At 43.0% G+C, this 20,005-nt stretch overlaps 1 protein-coding gene across 1 annotated transcript in view; it reads right to left on the reverse strand.

Moving 5' to 3' along the window:
- Positions 1 to 222: 222 nt before the first annotated feature.
- si:dkey-183c6.8 (protein O-GlcNAcase) overlaps positions 223 to 20,005 on the reverse strand; it is a 48,383-nt gene continuing 28,600 nt past the window's right edge. The window contains exons 7-18 of the mRNA XM_038995310.1: positions 6,717 to 6,831; positions 6,392 to 6,546; positions 4,876 to 4,962; positions 4,106 to 4,563; positions 3,319 to 3,493; positions 3,084 to 3,140; positions 2,821 to 2,906; positions 1,482 to 1,586; positions 1,260 to 1,351; positions 796 to 979; positions 431 to 590; positions 223 to 242 (exon numbers count right to left, since the gene is read on the reverse strand). Of these exons, the coding sequence (XP_038851238.1) occupies positions 223 to 242; positions 431 to 590; positions 796 to 979; positions 1,260 to 1,351; positions 1,482 to 1,586; positions 2,821 to 2,906; positions 3,084 to 3,140; positions 3,319 to 3,493; positions 4,106 to 4,563; positions 4,876 to 4,962; positions 6,392 to 6,546; positions 6,717 to 6,831 (1,694 nt within the window). The remainder of the gene's footprint in view (positions 243 to 430; positions 591 to 795; positions 980 to 1,259; positions 1,352 to 1,481; positions 1,587 to 2,820; positions 2,907 to 3,083; positions 3,141 to 3,318; positions 3,494 to 4,105; positions 4,564 to 4,875; positions 4,963 to 6,391; positions 6,547 to 6,716; positions 6,832 to 20,005) is intronic.

Genomic DNA, 20,005 nt, shown 5'->3' on the forward strand with positions numbered 1-20,005 from the left:
ACTAGATACATAAAGTGCTTTCATTTCTAAATAGTCAAACAGATTTGTATGAAAATATCCTAAAATAAAAAGGTGCTAATATGAAACATTTGATCTCAAATCCAAAATGCTGGAGTATAGAGCCAAATTATAAGTTTTAGCTTCACTGTGCAAATATATACGTGGGGGAGTTTATAACCAATAAATAATTTCATAAATCCTTGTAACTTTTTATACCTGGGCCTAAACCATCGAGGCAATGTCTGCATGCACCACACACATCACACTCACCCACACACGTGCACCTGCACACCACACACACACACACATACACACACCCCCCGTGGGCTTTCAGTGCAGTAAATAAAGCTGTCAGCAGGCAGCGGTTCACACTGACGTCCACTTACACACACCACACTCACTCAACCCATCGCCACACACACACTCTCACCATTGGCTTTAAGTGCAGTGAGGAGTGCGGTTAGCAGGCAGCGGGTCACACTGACGTCCACCAGGTCAGGCAAAGCGTCCAGGCGGAGCTGGGAGGGAAAGTGGTAGAGAAGAGAGTCTGGGTATTCCCCTTGGTCCTCCTCTATCTGCTGCAACACCTCCTACAGGACAGGAGGGGAACTGGATTTAGATAATACATAAGAAAGAGGGATGGGGATGGGGTGGAGAGCGGGATGGAGTGAGAGATGGATTGAGTGAAGGGGAGAGGGATAGAGAGCGGGATGGGGGAGAGTGAGTGTGTGTGTGTGTGTGTTATGTGTGTGTTCTTACCTGCATGTGTGTGTGTGTGTGTTTGTTTGTTCTAACCTGTGAGTTGGCATGTCCGGTGCGAGGTGGGTATTTATCTCTCATGGCGGGCATCCAGCAGGACTGGCAGCGCTTGGCGAAGGAACGAACATCTACGACACCCAACACACACCCACACACACCCAGCTCATCCTCCAGCACCATGCTGTACTCAGGACACAAAGCCAAGCAGGGCCCCAGACACCTGCAGGGACACACACACATAGGCACAACATGCATATAAATACACAGGCACACAAACTGTTGATCATTTGTCCTCAAGCTCGCACACTCAGAGACACATACCCCTTTCACACTATTCTGCCGACCTGAACCATGCATAACAAAGCCAGCTCAGTACAGCTTTGTTCAACTCATAACATAGGAACACACACACACACACACACACACACACACACACACACACACACACACACACACACACACACACACACACACACACACACACACACACACACACACACCTGTCTCCAATGAGGTCAGGATGTGCTGGGCTGGAATCAGGGCTCCCCTGGGCTCTCTGTTGAAGCTGGCGCACCATACAATACAGCTCCACCTAGGGGACAGGAGGTATAATACAATAATATATAACAAAAATAATGTATACACACAGAAAGTAACCATACAATACAGAGTCAGTCAGCTGACAGAACGACGTGTGTGTGTGTGTGAAAATGTCCTCTCACCTTGTCCTTGTTGTGGTAGGGTCGTATGTTGTAGAGTCGTGAGGTGGGGAAGAGAGGAGGAGGGTGGCTGAACAGTTCACTGTTACTGCCTATAGGGAGAAGCATCTGTAGGACAGACAGAAAATGTCAAACAAGCTGGTGAAAGTAAGCAAGACACAATATATGAAAAAAAAAAAGTATTTTAAATTAATATATTTTCTTATACATGCGCTTACATTAAACAACATAACACACACAGACTGGACTTTTTGCAAACTGGAAACCAGTTGTGCCAGGAAAATAACCTCTCACCCAACAGCAACAAAACTAAGGAGTGAATCGTGGACTTCGGGAAACAGCAGAAGGAGCACCCCCCATCCACATCAACGGGACCACAGCATAGAAGGTGGAAAGCGTCAAGTTCCTCGGCATACACATCACTGACAAACTGAAATAGTCCACCCACACAGATAGTGTGGTGAAAAAGGCTGAATCACAACCGGCTGTGATTGAGAGTCCCATAGGGCGGCGCATAATTGTCCCAGCGTCACCCGGTTTTGCCGGTGTAGGCCTCATTGTAAATATGAATTTGTTCTTAATGATTTGCCTACTTAAATAAAGGTTAAAAAAATGTATAAAATAAAACAGGAGGCTGAAGAATTTTGGCTTGGAACCTAAAACCCTCAAACTTTTACAGATGCACAATTGAGAGCATCCTGTCGGGCTGTATCACCGCCTGGTACGGCAACTGCAACACACGCAACCGCAGGGCTCTCCAGAGGGTGGTGCGGTCTGCCTAACACATCACCGGGGGCAAGCTACCTGCCCTCCGGGACACCTACAGCACCCGATGTCACAGGAAGGCCAAAAAGATCATCAAGGACAACAACCACCCGAGCCACTGCCTGTTCAACCTGCTATCATCCAGAAGGCGAGGTCAGTACAGGCGCATCAAAGCTGGGACCGAGAGACTGAAAAACAGCTTCTATCTCAAGGCCATCAGAATGTTAAATAGCCATCACTAGCACATTAGAGGCTGCTGCCCTATATACATAGTCTTGAAATCAATGGCCACTTTAATAATGTTTACATATTTTGCATTAGTCATCTCATATGTATATACTGTATCCTATTTCACTATATCTTAGTCTATGCCGCTCTGACATTGCTCATCCAAATATTTATATATTCTTAATTCCATTCCTTTACATTGTGTGTATTGTTAGATATTACTTGTTAGATATTACTGCACTGTTGGAGCTAGAAACACAAGCATTTTGCTACACCCACAATAACATCTGCTAAACACGTTCATGTGACATAAGATTTGTTTGACACATACACACACACACTGTCCTACCTGCAACTCTCCGGACACTCCCCCTTTGAACACCCAGGGTTCTGACTCCACCCCCAGTAACTCTGCCCCCGTGGTCGTCCCGCACCCTATCAGAGATGAGAACCCGCCTGTCAATCACACAACATTTAAGGAAGACCATGCCCAATTTCATAACGACCCAATGAGGGATCAGGGTTGAAGGATCAGGGGTCAGAGACAGTGGAGGGGTCAGGGGTTGGGGTTGAGGGATCAGGGTTGAGGGGTCAGGGGTCACCTCTACTCACAGTGGAAGCAGTTCCTCCAGGAACCCAACGGAGAGCTGTCACTCAACACACGCCCATCTTAGACAGAAAGAGAAAGAGGGGGGAGGACAGATAAAGGGAGAGGTGGAGAGAAAGAAGAGTATAGTAAATCTTACAGTGTATGCTTTATCCAAGTTGAAATGTTTTTTCTGTCCTTAGCCCCTCTCTCTCTCTCTCTCTCTCGATCTCCTTCTCCCTCCCTCCCCCCTCTACTCACCGAGCCAGCAGATGAAGGCCTTGGCCACCAGTGCAGTGTTTCTGAGGTCCCATACGTAAGGGTAAAGGTCATACAGCACGGCCTTGCTCACTCCACTCACTACACTACTGTGCAGCGCTGCAATCTCCTCACACACACCTAGGAACCCGGCCGCTCGGCCACGCCACTCCTCCGCCTGCAACACACGCACTGACACATGAATGCACACACAAGCATGAAGGCGCACACACACACACACAAGCATGCAGACACACACACGCATGCGCACACACATTACCTCGTACCCTTGCACATCGACTCGGTACTGGTATACCGTGTATATAGCCATGTTATCGTTACTCATAGTGTATTTATTCCCAGTTATTATCTTTCTATTATTTTCTATTTTTCTCTCTGCATTGTTGGGAACGCCCCTTCAGTAAGCATCACTGTTAGTCTACACCTGTTGTTTGCGATGCATGTGACGCATAATTATGCGATGCATAATTATTATTATTTTTTAAATAATTTTTTTAACTAGGCAAGTCAGTTAAGAAGTAAGTTCTTATTTACAACGACGCTGGGCCAATTGTGCGCCGCCCTATGGGACTCCCAATCACGGCCAGTTGTTATACAGCCTGGATTCGAACCAGGGTGTCTGTAGTGACGCCTCTAGCACTGAGATGCAGTACCTTAGACCGCTGTGCCACAAATGCAATATATATTTTTTTACATATTGTACATACACACACATACATACAGTTGAGATGCCATCACAGATACAGTAAATGGGCACACACAAACAGACCTTCTGCGGCGGCCCCTTCTTGTCGTTAGCGCTGACCAGGTGGCAGTGTTCTTTGAGCCAGGTGAGGTCCTGTAACAGTCTCTGGGCTGACGGGCCGTGCTCATGGGGAAGGTAGTGGAGACCTACCAGCAGCCGGATTTGGGACTCGCTTAGAGGAGCCTTCCCAACACACAGCACCCCCCCTGGACCCATTGGCTGGCCTGGCCCTTGTTGGAACTGGTTGTTGTGGAGTTTCTTCTCTCTCTCCTCTCCGTCTCCTGCCTCACTCCTTCCTTCTTTCTCCCCCCTCCACACCCCTTCCTCTCCCTCAGGGCTGGAGGGGGGAGGGCTGTCCCCCTGCGGAGGTTCTCTAGGGGGTTTGGGGCGACCTTCTTTGGTGGTGGGGTGACAGTTTTCACTCTCTAGGGTCCTCGACTTTTGACCCGATGACCTCTGGTCTGCCTGTCTGCTCTGGCGACCTGTGGAGAAGTCACACATATAGAACTAGAATGAGTAGAACTTTAGAATTTGAATGATTCAAATTATAAAACTAGAATGAGTAGAATTATAGAATTACAATAAGAATAATTAAAATGAGAATTATAGAATTAGAATGAGTAGATTGATAGAATTAGAATTGACACAGATCTGAATCCACATCAACATCAGGATGAACAGTTGAGATCAAGCTTCTGTGTCTTTTCAGTACCTGACACACACACACACACACACACACACACACACACACACACACACACACACACACACACACACACACACACACACACTACCTGGCTGCAGTGGTTGGCTGAGCTCTCCCATCCAGTCGTGCAGTGCAGTAGACAGCGCCATCTCTGGACAGTACTGGTACTCCTCATCTACACACATACATGTACACACACCATGGTTAGGAACACAGAAAACCATGGTGAAGAATACACCACTCACACCATTGTTAGAAACACATACACACACACACACACTATGGTGAGAAATACACATTCACTCACACAAAACAACAAACACTAATGGATCACTAGTCACTTTCATAATGCCACTTAAATAATGTTTACATATCTTGCATTACTCATCTCATATGTATATACTGTATCTTATACCATATATTGCATCTTTCCTATGCTGCTCGGTCATTGCTCATCCATATATGATGATACACAAATCCTTTACTTAGATTTGTGTGTATTAGGTAGTTGTTGTGGAATTGTTAGATTACTTGTTAGATATTGCTGCACTGTCGGAACTAGAATCACAAGGATTTCGCTACACTGCTAACCATTTTGATTTGATATGACACACATGGTTTGTCAAAATGTATGTGAAAAGTAGTTCAGTCAGAACTTGAGTAAAATGTATATATGATGATGTCATACTATTCTTTGCAAAGCAAATATAATGAGCCAGTCAGATCATTTATCACACTGGCCTCACCCCCAACCTTCTATCGTAACCCTGGTGATAGCAGTTAACCTCCATGTAACCATGGTGATAGTGGTTACCCCTAGGGGTGTGGAGGCACTGAGTGTTCTGATTCTCAGCCCACTCACACGCTCCAGTCCTCTCTTTATCTCTCACTCCTTCTTTCCCTCTCCCTCTCTCTCCCTCTCTCCCTCCCACTCCCTCCATTGTCTCATTATCCGTTCTCTTTCTCCGTTACTGTCCATAACTCTTCTATGCTTCCTTTCTGACCTCACTCGCTTCATGTCTTCTTTTCTACACCCCTTACTTGTCTTTTTGATCTCATGCTTTTGAGCTTAATTTCTCTTTCCTCTCTTGAATGCCTCCGTCTTTCCTTCCCTCTCCCTTCCCTCTCTCTCCCTAATCCCTCTATGATGTTGTCACTGTGGATAACGTCAGTCTAAGGGTCTACTGCTCTGATAGTGTCAGTGGACCCTGTGTGTGTGTGTGTTTATCTATAACACCCTGTCGCTTATCTGTCCAAAAATATTTAGTTGACATCAACCCTCCTCCTCTCTCGCATCTATCCTTCCTCCCTGCCTCCTACCTCACTCATCCACTATCCATCCCTCTCCCTCCTCTCGCCCCCCTCCCTTCCTCCCCCCAATCCCTCTATGATGTTGTCACTGTGGATAACGCTAGTCTAAGGGTCTGCTGCTCTGACAGTGTCAGTGTACCCAGTGTGTGTGTGTGTGTGTTTTTTTTTCTTTAACACCCTGTCTGTCCAAAATTATCCTTCCTCCCTGCCTCCTCCCTCCCTCACCCACTATCATCCCTCTCCCTCCTTCCCCCTCCTCTCTTCCCTCTCCCTTCCCTCACCCCTTTTCTTACCCTTCTTCTCCTCCCTCCCAGTGCGGTACCAAGTCCCCAGCGTGTGCAGGGGTATGTAGTTGGCCTCGAACTCGCAGTTGGGGTTAAGCAGCAAGCCCCGGAGTTGGGTGGCAAGCTGGGGGTAGCGACCCTTGAAGGGACCCAGGAAGAGACGTCTGGAATCAGAATCATAATAAGAGTCAACCTTATTCACCAAGTACATTTGCATGCACCAATAATTTGATCTGGTGAAATGGTGCTGACAATGTCTTACAATAAACAAAATATACCGACAAAATATCGAAGACCTTATATTATCTTCTCATCTCAATTTATCTTATCCTACCTGGAGTCGTAGTCATTTGCGTGCAGGTTGTCCCACACCAGAGGAGGGCGCTGTAGGACAGACTGTACTTCAGACAGACCCTCTACACTCAGCTCTCTAGAGATTACCTTACTACCTGAGGGGAGAGAAGCAAAATGACATATATTATATATTATAATATATATTACATATACAGCCAGGTCCATAATTAGTGGCACCCTTGATAAAGATTAGCAAAAAAGATGATACAATAAATAATACAAATAGTGAGCTATATTCTATGCCCCCCAAAATTGGTAAACAATAAAAAGTTATATTTTTTATAAAAAAGATGGTCAAAAGTATTGACACCTCAGTTTCAATACATTTCAGTACCTTTCAATACCCCACCTTGCGAGGATAATGGCACTTTTTCTAAAATGTTTTTTGAGATTGGAGAACACACTGTGAGCGATCTAAGAGGTCAGACACACCGAAAAATCTCACTGCTGATAGGTACTTAGCACAGTAGGAGGCCGTTCCTTCTCTTGTTAGAACAAAAGACGTACTGTGCTGCGTACCAACCTGGTACCGACGAACCTGTCGTTTCTACTTGCAGAATCGCAATGCTCGTCAGTGGCGGATAAATTGACTTTGAGCCAATCAAAGAGCAAAAACCTCCACGTGAGAGAGTCGACAGGAGTGACAACAAAAAGGGGAAAAAAGGACACTTTTCTCAGTGTAATCCCACCAATTTCATCAGAAGGATAGGTAGTTAATGAACACCCCCAAAGTATAGATATACTGTAGAACAGCTAATGTAATGAAGCAGAGCCAGACGGAATACCTGCCTAGCACAGGGATGCGAGTGCATCATTGCACCTAATTGAGTGGTTTTGCACACCCGTGACCCATTATTTGCTCTTATGATTCAGAGGCATATTAAAACACTGAAACTGGAAATGCATTTCTCTCAGTAACATATTCAAACAACAAAGAAAATCTTTCTATTTCAAGCCCAGATTGAAGTAGAATTCATTTAACTGTGATCAATCCATGATAAGGACATGCGCATTAATAAATTGAGGGAACACATTTTTATATTGAGGGCCTGGTTTTTATATTGGGGGAATACATTTTTATATTGAGGGAAAAAAGGGAACAGAAGAAAAATAACGAAGGAATGGATTAGCCTGGCCTGTTTTTTTTCTCTCACCGACGGGGCTCCGTACAATTGCTAAAACTAAAACAATAAATCTGCATAATACATATATTTTTTCTAGAGCAAGTCTTTACATCTAGCTAAGGATTTTAGTGCTTGAAGAAGGATTTTTTTGTCAGGTGTGATAAATGTGCACTAGTTCATTAGTTAGCTAGCAAGCCACACTTCAAATGAAACGAATGGGGTGGCAAATCCAGCACAATGCACACAACCAGTTTGCTTGCTAGCTAATGTTAGCATCGCCATTTGCCAGTTAGCACAACATAGCTAGCTAGGACCGACAACTGCTTCATTCAAAAACAAATGATCGTTCCTGTATATTTCCCCTCAAGCAGACACAGTGATGGCTCTCAAGGAACTACACTGTAAATGCTAACTGAAAACTGTATATCCTGAGGCTGCATTTATTGTAGCTGGAGACTTTAATAAAGAAAATCGGAGGGAAAAAAATGCTACCAAAATTGTATCAATATCTCCTGTGCTAATCGCTCATCAAGCACTCTTGACCATTGCTACACCCGCTTCCGGGATGGCTACAAGGCAAATCAGATCATGCCTCCCTTTTCCTCCTCCCCTCCTATAAGCAGAAGCTTAACCTTTTCACGTGAATTCCAAATATCTCTAACCGTCGCCCCTGCGTGAGTTTTTTCATGCGCGTGATGTCAGAATGCTCTCACTGTTCCAAAATGTGATTGTTACGCAACAGGACAGTTACCCGCGCTGCCTTCAAACCAAGGTACACTGCCTGCTAACTATCAATAGGCTATGTTTCAACTTGTCAATTTCAAATGATTTTCGAACAAGTTTTATTTTCTAACGACAGTTTGAATTGAGGTGTGTTCCACCTCCTCGTTAATTCGCATAAGTAGCCCATTTCACTCTTGCGACAATTTATGTTTGAGGCTTTACTGAGCGGACAAACTTCTCTCTTCAACGTGAGCCCAAGCACTTCGCCAGTGTTTCCCCAGATCAAGTATGAAGACATTACGCATCTCTAGTCAGAACAGGCCTTGCACAAACATTTTCCCCCAGCATATTTTCTGGCTGGTGCCCGCAATGCCTTCTCAGTTTTTTGTCTTACAAATTGGACTTTGGACATGTGTGCGTTCCTATCAAAGTAAGTGGCTTATTTTCTGTATATCGTGTTGTCGTTTCTGCTGTAGCACACCATATGTATATATGGATCATAATGTATTTACTGTTTTATTAACATGTTTTCTAGTTTTGGTGACAAATCATGCATTCCGATTCTTGCATAGATTGTAATGGAGACATATGACGTGTGCAAAATACTTGAATGTTGTACTGATTAGAATGAGCTAATGCTAAGCTATTTGCCGGATATGTGTGGCACCATGTTTGTTGACATACAATGCATTGTGTTTGTCACGTTAGCGTCTGTCAGACCAAAGATGTTATAACAAGGGATAGTTCACTCGTCTGACTTATGGTGCTTTCAAGACAACTGTGAACTCGGGAAAAAATACTAGGTAAAATCATGACGTCAATGATCTTCAGGTCGGAAAGTCGGAGCTCTAGAAAGAGGCCAGAGTTCCCGAGTTGGAATTCCGAATTGGATAACCGTTTCTCCCCCTACGGTTAGGCTAGGCAGTAGGCTTGTATTTGATGTGATGATCTGTAAGGTGAAAACATTTGATTTGCTTTGTGATTTGTCAAAAACGGTAACAACAATGGTGTTTAGACGTGTTTGTTGTGTTATACGTTCTGTTGCTACTGTTCCAAATCCCGTATTTGAGATCGTACGCTGCAGGGACCACTCAACAATGATCACAAATATGTGATTGTACGCATCAAAGGGTTAAACAGCAGGTACCCATGGTAAGGACTGTTCGAAGTTGGTCTGACCAATTGGAATCTATGCTTCAAGATTGTTTTGATCACGCGGACTGGGATATGTTCCGGTTTGCCTCTGGGAATAGTAAACTGAAAGCGCGAACCACCACATTTAACCACAGCTAGGTGACTGGGAGCATGGACGTCGTGTACAGTACAAACAGCCCAGCTATGCCCTCCGTAATGCAATCAAACAGGCAAAATGACAGTACAGGGACAAAGTGTAGTCGCAATTCAACAACTTAGACATGAAAAGTATGTGGCAGGGACTCCAGACAATCACAGATTATAAAGGGAAAGCCAGTCACATTGAAGACATCATCCCCTTGGTCCCGGACAAGCTAAACGCCTTCTACGCCTACTTCAAAGAAAACAGTGGCCCCAACGCAGGCCACTGCCGCTCATGAGGACTGTGAGCTCTCGTTCTCCATGACCAATGTGAGTAAGATATTTAAACATGTTAGTCCTCGCAATGCTGCTGGCCCAGACGGCATCCCAAGCCATGTCCTCAAAGCTTGTGCAGACCAGCTGGCTGGCTGGAGTGTTCAAACATATTCAATCTTTTTTGATTATGGACATATTCAATCTCTCCCTATACCAGTCCGTTGTCCCCACTTGCTTAGTATTTATATTTAGGCAGCGATTACTCTTCCCGGGGTCCAAACAGGAAACAAAACACAACAAATAAAATACATAATACAATATATAATACAGTGCAAAACAAAATGTATAAAAATGTCTCTCCACAGACCCCGTCGTGCCATAAGGTGTTCTTTTATCTGTTTTTTGAATCTGGTTTATTGCTAGCTTGAGTTACCTGGGGTGGCAGAGAGTTCCATGTAGTCATGGCTCTATTTAATACTGTGCGTTTCCCAGCCTCTGTTCTGGACCTGGGGACTGTGAAGAGACCTCTGGCTGCATGTCTTGTGTGGTACTGATGAGTGTCCGGACTGTGTGCCAACTGCTTGAACAGACAGTTTGGTACCTTTAACCTATCAACACCTCGCACACAAGACCAATAGTGATGCAGTCAATCTCTCCTCAACTTTGAGCCAGGAGAGATTGACATGCATACCACTGACATTCACCCTCCGTGTACATCTAAGTGCAATACGTGATGCTCTGTTCTGGACCAACGGCAATTTTACTATGTCCTTCTTTGCCGCACATGACCACACAACTGGACAGTAGTCCATGTGTGACAAAACTAGGTCCTGTAGGACATGCCTGGTTGATTTAGATGTTAAGAAAGCAGAGCAAAGCCTTATCATGGACAGACCTCTTCCCATTTTAGCAACCATTGAGTCTATATGTTTTGACCATGGTAGCTTGCTATCTAGGGTTACACTCAGGAGTTTAGTCTCCTCAACTTGCTCAATAGCCACGGGTCAGTGGAAGGTCATTAGTAAAAACAGAAAACAATAATGGGCCAAGCCGGCTGCCCTGCGGTACACCCCACTCAACCGAATTTGCAATAGAGAAGCTTTTTTCAAAAAGTTTTCCAAGCACCGGCAAGAGGCTGTTTGGTTGGCTGTTTGAACTATTAAAGGGTGCTTTGCTATTCTTGGGTAGCGCAATGACCTTTGCCTTCCCCCAGGCCTGAGGTCACACACTGTATTCTAGGCTTAAATTGAAGATGTGGCAAAAAGGAGTCGCAATGTATTCCACTACCAACTTCAGAAATGTACCATCCAGATTGTCGGTACTAGGTGGCTTGTAAGTATTTATAGATAACAATTTCTTCACGTCTTCCACACCAACTTCGCAGAACTCAAAACTACAGTGCTTGTATATCATTATTTTGTTCGTTTTGCATGAATATGAAGGCTCAGCTTTTTTTGCTTGCATGTCATGCTTAAGTCCGCAAATCTTGTCAACAAATAAAGTTATTAAAGTGGTTGGCAATATCAAAGGGTTTTGTTATGAACAAGTCTGCCTCAATGGAAGACGGAGCCAAGTTCGCTTATTTGCTTAGAATTTAATTTAAGGTACTCCAAAGCTTTTTACTATCATTCTTTATATAATTTCTTTGTTCCATAGAATACTTTCTTCTTCTTTTTGTTTAGTTACAATGCCATCAGAAATTATTCATACCCTTTGACTTACAGCGCAAAAGTATTCAGATCCCTTCCCCTTTTCCACATTTTGTTGTGTTACAGCCATTTTTCAACATGAAAGTTGAAAAGAGTCCCATAGGCATAGTGAGGGTTTGGCCGGGGGGGGGCTTAACTTGGCTCAACGTACTCTAGCGACTCCTTGTGGTAGGCCGGGCGCCTGCAGGCTGACTTGGTCGTCAGTTGAATGATGTTTCGTCCGACACATTGGTGCAGCTGGCTTCCGGGTTAAGTGGGCGTGTGTTAAGAAGCGCAGTTTGGCGGGGGATGTTTTGGAGGACGCATGACTCAACCTTCGCCTCTCCCAAGCCTGTTGGGGAGTTGCAGCGATGAGACAGGATTGCAATTGGACATCACAAAATTGGGTAAAAAAATTAATAAAAACTAGTTTTATAATTTTTTTTAAAAAGGTTGCCACGTTTATGAGAAATTAAATACAGAAATCGAATTTACATAAGTATTCACACCTGAGTCAATACTTTGCAGAAGCACCTTTGGCATCGATTACAGCTGTGACTCTTTCTGGTTAAATCTCAAAGAGCTTTCCACACTTGGTTTGTGCAACATTTGCCAATTATTATTTTCAAATTCTTCAAGCTATGTCAAATGAGTTTTTAACCATTGCTAGACAACCATTTTCAGGTCTTGCCATAGATTTTTAAGTAGATTTAAGTCAAAACTAACTCGGCCACACAGGAACATTCACCGTCTTCTTGGTATGCAACTCCAGTGTATATTTGGCCTTGTGTTTTAGGTTATTGTCCTAGTGTCTAGTGCAAAGCAGACTGAACCAGTTCTTCCTCTAGGATTTTGCCTGTACTTAGTTCCATTTCTTTTTTATCCTGAAAAACTCCCCAGTCCTTAACGATTACAAGCATACCCATAACATGATGCAGCCACTACTATGCTTGAAAATATGGAGAGTGCTAGTCAGTAACATGTTGTATTGGATTAGCCCCAAACATAACACTTTATATTCACAACAAAAAGTGAATTGCTTTGTCACATTGTTTTGCAGTTTTACTTTAGTGCCTTGTTACAAATAGGATGCATATTTTGGAATAATTGTATTTTCTACAGGCTTCCTTCTTTTCACTCAATTAGGTTAGTATTGTGGAGTAACTACAATGTTGTTGATCCATCCTCAGTTTTCTCCTATCACAGCCATTAAACCCGATGGTGAAATCCCTGAGCGGTTTCCTTCCTCTCCGGCAACTGAGTTAGGAAGGACACCTGTATCGTTGTAGTGACTGGTGTATTGATACACCATCCAATGTGTAATTAATAACCACCATGCTCAAAGGGATATTCAATATCTGCTTTTTTATTTTTACCCATCTACCAATAGGTGCCCTTCTTTGCGAGACATTGGAAAACCTCCCTGGTCTTTGTGGTTTAATCAGTGTTTCAAATTCACTGCTCGACTTAAGGACCTTACAGATAATTGTATGTGTTGGGTACAGAGATAAGGTAGTCATTCAAAATCATGTGAAACACTATTATTGCACAGTTTGAGTCCATGCATCTTATTTTTTTTACTTAATCAAATGTTTACTCCTGAACTTAAGGCTTGCCATAACACAGGAGTTGAATACTTATTGACTCAAGATATTTCAGCTTTTCATTTTTTATTTAATTACATTTGTAAAAACCTTCTGAAGACACTGTATATTTTTTCAATTTACTGTATGTTTGCCAGTCTGCTGTGTTGTCAGACTTATTTGCTATTCCCTTTGCCTCATTCCTCTCAGCCATACAGTTTTAAAATTCTTCATCTATGCATGGGGATTTGGCAGTTCTAACAGTCCGTTTCTTGATGGGCACATGCCTATAAGTAACCAGAAGAACCAATTTCCTAAATACTTCAATTGTGGCGTCAGGTTGTTCCTCATTACACACATCAGACCAACAAATATTTTTCACAACTTTGACATCGCAAAACCTCTTGTATGATCGCTTATACACCACTTCAGGTCCAGACTTTGGAACTTAGTTTTTTCTAGATATGGCTATTATATTATGAATCACTATCCGATGGGTCTGGATAGTGCTTTAGGGAAGATTTTGGTCGCATTAGTAAAGATGTGGTCAATACACGTGGATGATTTAGTTCCAGTTCTGTTTGTAAATACCCTGGTATGTTGACTGATAACCTGAACCAGATTGCAAGTATTATTTACAGCTTGAAGCTTATTTTTGAGTGGACAACTTGGTGACAACCGGTCACCCAGACAATATACCTCTCTGTTGATATCACATACATTATCGAGTATTTCACACATAGTCCAAATACTGACGTTTAGCATTCAGTGGTCTATAGCAACTTCCTATGAGAATAGGCTTTAGGGGAGGCAGATTAACCTGTAGACATCTGACATGAGATCCTCTCTCAGCCTAACACGGAACCTAAACCGGCTGCGCACGTGCGCCATCGTGCATACATTTATTTTGTCCCCCTACACCAAACACGATCACGACACACAAATTAAAATATCAAAAACTCTGAACCAATTATATTCATTTTTGGGACAGGTCGAAAAGCATTAAACATGTATGGCAATTTAGCTATCTAGCTTGCACTTGCTAGCTAATTTGTCCTATTTAGCTAGCTTGCTGTTGATAGCTAATTTGTCCTGGGATATAAACATCGAGTTGTTATTTTACCTGAAATGCACAAAATAGTTTAATCTTGGCTTCATCAGACCAGACAATCTTGTTTCTCATGGTCTGAGAGTCCTTTAGAGTCCATAACTCCAAGCGGGCTGTCATGTGCCTTTTACTGTGGAGTGGCGCCATCTGGCCACTCTACCATAAAGGCCTGATTGGTGGAGTGCTGCAGAGATGGTTGTCCTTCTGGAAGGTTCTCCCATCTCCACAGAGGAACACTGGAGCCCTGTCAGAGTGACCATCGGGTTCTTGGTCACCTCCCTGACCAAGGCCCTTCTCCCCCGATTGTTCAATTTCTTTAACCTCATGGCTTGGTGCTGACATGCACTGTCAACTGTGGGACCTTATATAGACAGGTGTGTGCCTTTCCAAATCATGTCCAATCAATTGAATTTACCACAGGTGGACTCCAATCAAGTTGTAGAAACATCTAAAGGATAATCAATTGAAACAGGATGCACCTGAGCTCAATTTTTCGAGTATCATAGCAAAGGGTCTGAATACCTCTGTAAATAAGGTTCTGCTTTAATTTTTTCTAAACTGACAAAATATATATATTTTTAACTGTATTTACTTTGTCATTATGGGGTATTGTGTGTAGATTGATGATGATTTTTTTTATTGAATCCATTTTAGAATAGGGCTGAAAAAGCTGTGGGGTCTGAATACTTTCTGAATGCACTGTATTAATATGGGATTTTTTTGGTATATTTCTGGTTTCCTTGTTTGTTTTTAGTACCCTTCGGAGAGGCTGATCCAAGGTAAACATGTGTGATAGAAAAATTACCCGATTTGTTTGATATTAATAATTAGCTATTAATACAAATAGGAGGATATTTCTGTCCTGTTACACCGTACCTAAACCGGCCGCGCGCCATCGTGAGCAAATTGATTTTGTCCCCCTACACCAAACGCGATCAAGACACGCAGGTTAAAATACCAAAACAAACTCCGAAACAATTATATTAATTTGGGGACAGGTAGCATTAAACATCTATGGCAATTTAGCTAGCTAGCTTGCAGTTGCTAGCTAATTTGTCCTATTTAGGTAGCTTGCTGTTGCTAGCTAATTTGTCCTGGGATATAAATGTTGAGTTGTTATTTTAACTGAAATGCACAAGGTCCTCTACTCCGACAATTAATCCACACATAAAACGGTCAACCGAATCGTTTCTAGTCATCTCTCCTCCTTCCAGGCTTTTTCTTCTTTGGACTTATATGGCGATTGGCAACTAACTTTCATAAAAGGTCTATTACCACCACCAACCTCCGTTCGTCTTTCAGTCACCCACGTGGGTATAACCAATGAGGAGATGGCACGTGGGTATCTGCTTCAATAAACCAATGAGGAGATGGGAGAGGCAGGACTTGCAGCGCGATCAGCGTCAGAAATAGAACTGACTTCTATTTTAGCCCTCAGGCAACGCAGACGCTCGTGGGTGCAATAATTGAATAACATGTAAGTCTAAATGTATTTTGCAGCGCACGCGACGCGAGCGGTGTAGTCAGCATGCTAGTGTCTGTGTTTTTATGGTCTCCACTCTAGTTCCCTGCAGCTAATCTGGGCGTATGGTCATAAGAGATGGCTTGAGCTGACAAATGAGTTAAAGACTGCATTACATAGACAAGATGTGGAGGGTGTAACCGAGATAGAGATAGCCAGGAGGAGTTTAGAACAATTCCTCATTGTCTCTAAATTATCCTTGCATCTGGGAAACTAAACCAGGGTGGGGTTAAGACAACCCACGTGCAGATAACAACATGATGAACCCAGAGTGGCTTATGATGCTCCTTGGTCTGCATGAGGGGGGTTGAACCAACCATGACTGAGCATTGTTAGTGTCAGCTATATATAGTACTCTACATTTGTGTAAAGGTTTGGTTACTCGGTCCAACACTCAAGGGTGGGAGGTGGGGTGGGTCGACCAGCCTCATTATTGCAATAATTAAATCGATATTAAATAAAGATGATTGTTTGAAGAAATGACCAAATCTTTTTCGGTCCTGAATTTCCACGACACGTCAGTGACATTTACATTTGAGCCAATGGTACTGAGTGGGCTGCTCACATTGGACCTCTTCCTAAGGCAGATAGTTTCAGTGCAAACAGTGGAATTAAATTATATGGGCATATGATTATTGCTGACAATACCATTTGAGCTCACAGTTAAAATAACATAGATTAGGTTACTTACATTTACTGCAGTTCCAATTCTCCAGGATATAATATGATTTCCATGTCCTCTGCTGCTTATTATGACAGGGAGGACTGGAGCGCTACCAAACCCAGACAGTTAGTCTCTTGAGCAGTTCGCTATGTTGATGTTAAAATCTGGGAACCCCTTCGTTTAGGATGAATCCTGACTCTTTTAAAATAGTGTTGGTTGCCCCCACAGCAAGTCAATGGAGTGTTTATGGACATATTCAGTATTTTTGGTTAATGGACATATTCAATCTCTCCCTATCCTAGTCTGTTTTCCTCACTTGCTTCGTTGTACACCACTATTCCTGTACCCAAGAAAGCAAAGACAACGGAAGTGCTTTGAGAGACTAGTTAAGGATCAAATCATTGCCACCCTAGCCCAGACCCACTACAATTTGAGGTGGGTCTGATCCTCAACATAGGGGCCCCACAATGATGCATAGTCAGCCCCCCTGTACTCCCTGTTCACCCATGAATGTATGGCAACGCACATCTCCAACTCAATCATCAAGTTTGCAGACAACACAAAAGTGGTAGGCCTGATTACGAAAAACGATGAGACAGCCTACAGGGAGGAGGTGAGGGCCCTGGCAGAACGGTGCCAGGAAAATATCCTCCCCTTCAACGTCAACAAAACGAAATAACTGATTGTGGACCTCAGGAGAGAGCAGAGAGAGCACGCTCCACCCACATTGATGAGGCCGCAGTGGAGAGGTGAAACGCTTCAAGTTCCTTGGTGTGCACATCACAGACAACCTGAAATGGTCCATCCACACATTGTGGTGAAGAAGGTGCAACAGTGCCTCTTCAACCTCAAGAGGCTTAAGAAATTTGGCTTGACCCCTAAGACCCTCAAAAAGTTCTACTTATCCACCATTGAGAGCATTCTGTCAGGCTGTATCACCGCCTGGTACACAGGGTGGTGCGGTCAGCCCAAAGAATCACCAGGGGTACACTGCCTGCCCTCCAGGACATCTACAGCACCCGGTGTCACAGGAAGGCCAAGAAGATGATCAAGGACCTCAGTCACCCGAGCCACGGCCTGTTCACCCTGCTACCATCTAGAAAGCGGAGACAGTACAGATGCATCAAAGCTGGGTAGAAAAGACTGAAAAACATGTACAGTACATAATCATTGAACACTGGTATCTTCAGTAATGTTTATATACTGTTTAACCCACTTTATATGTATATTCTGTATTCTAGTCAAGGCTCATCCTAGACAACTACCACTGTACACACCTTTTCTATTCATATGCTGTCCATACTGTTGTCATGACGTTGGCCTGGGGGTAGGTTTATGACAGTCATAAATACCTCTTTCCCCCCTCCCCCGTTCCTCTTCCCTACTGATGTGACATAAGAAAACCCCTTGGTTAACATAGAGATTCTGGGAACATCAGAAGTTGGGGGAAATGAACTATATTCTGGTAATCCGATCAACTGAACATATGCGGTGGTACAGAAGGTATATTATGTCAGTTCGGTTGCCCTCTGACACATTCTCATCAATGATAGAATGACAAACTCTACTGTGGAAAGTCTAAACGTCAGAGGTATCGGATTCACATGGAATTGTTGTTTAATTCAAATGTTTGAATATGAAATTATTTGTGAAGAGATGAAATGTAATATTAGCTTCCAAATGAGAGATTTGGGTTTTCATAAGTTTGGCCTCTGCTCAACCAGTGGCCCGCCCCTGTGAAGAGACATGGGTTACAAACTTTTCAGACACACCCCTCTCCCTCCACTATAAAAGCCATTGACAAAAATATAACTTCCTGTTCCGGGGACACTAGGATGACGATCCGATGTCAGAATGGTTCAGATAATAACTACAGAACTAAGCCAACATCAGCATGGACTTTGGTTGTAAATGGTAGGAACTTTGAACTCGTATTCACTACAGAAGTGATACCTCCTAGCCGTTGAGTTAGCAACAGCTGCTACAAACGCAGGTTAGGAAGGACAGTCAGAGTATCCCGTCTACTCCACAACGACGTTACCACATATCCAGTGACCACCAGAGACATTCTTCAAAGGACAGAGGACTCGGGTTGGCGATATGGTCTTCATCTACCACCAACCTACTGAAGCGCAGCTCAGAGTAAATATTTATTGCATTTTCCTTTTTCAAATGGGCGGTAATTTAGAATGCATAAGATACTGTATTTACGATAGCACAGCTCGCCTATGTTCCAGTCTCCCGCTCTTTCACTAAAATCCCGCCCCTTTTCTTTGTGTAACAAGCTGTCATATATATTCCACCCGCTAGGGACGTTTGCCTTTATGACGGCAATTTGTGATCAAGTTATGATTTAATTGTGTATGTGTGATTCTGTGTGATTAGTTAGGTATTTAGTAAATAAATAATTAAACCCAATTTTGTATTGCTGATTCAACTTGTTAGCCAGGATTCTTGCAGATAACCAAGGATTTACAACTTTCAGATGAGACTGAATAAAATAACGATTAATGTGACTGCTATGGATGTAAAATATTACTAAATCTTTAATAGTTTATTCGGAAGATAACAGCTCTATAAATATTATTTCGTGGTGTCTCTAGTTAATTACATTTACATGATTAGTTCAATCAGGTAATATTAATTACGGAGAAATTATTTTATAGAATAGCATGTCATAGCAATTAATCTGGCATAGCCAAAGACACGACCCTGTCTATACACACAATCATATACAGTTGAAGTCGGAAGTTTATATACACTCTGGCCAAATACATTTAAACTCAGTTTTTCACAATTCCTGACATTTAGTCCTAGTAACAATTCCCTGTCTTAGGTCAGTTAGCATCACCACTTTATTTTAAGAATGTGAAATGTCAGAATAATAGTAGAGAGAATGATTTATTTCAGCTTTTATTTCTATCATCACATTCCCAGTTGGTCAGAAGTTTACATACACTCAATTAGTATTTGGTAGCATTGCCTTTAAATTGTTGAACTTGGGTCAAACAAGTTGGGTAGCCTTCCACAAGCTTCCCACAATAAGTTGGGTGAATTTTGTCCCATTCCTCCTGACAGAGCTGGGGTAACTGAGTCAGGTTTGTAGGCCTCCCTGCTAGCAAACACTTTTTCAGTTCTGCCCACAAATTTTCTATAGGATTGAGGTCAGGGCTTTGTGATGGCCACTCCAATACCTTGACTTTGTTGTCCTTAAGCCATTTGCCACAACTTTGGAAGTATGCTTGGGGTCATTGTCCATTTGGAAGACCCATTTGCGACCAAGCTTTAACTTCCTGACTGATGTCT

The sequence above is a fragment of the Salvelinus namaycush genome, chromosome 6, assembly GCF_016432855.1.
Source record: "Salvelinus namaycush isolate Seneca chromosome 6, SaNama_1.0, whole genome shotgun sequence".
Lineage (NCBI taxonomy): Eukaryota > Metazoa > Chordata > Actinopteri > Salmoniformes > Salmonidae > Salvelinus > Salvelinus namaycush.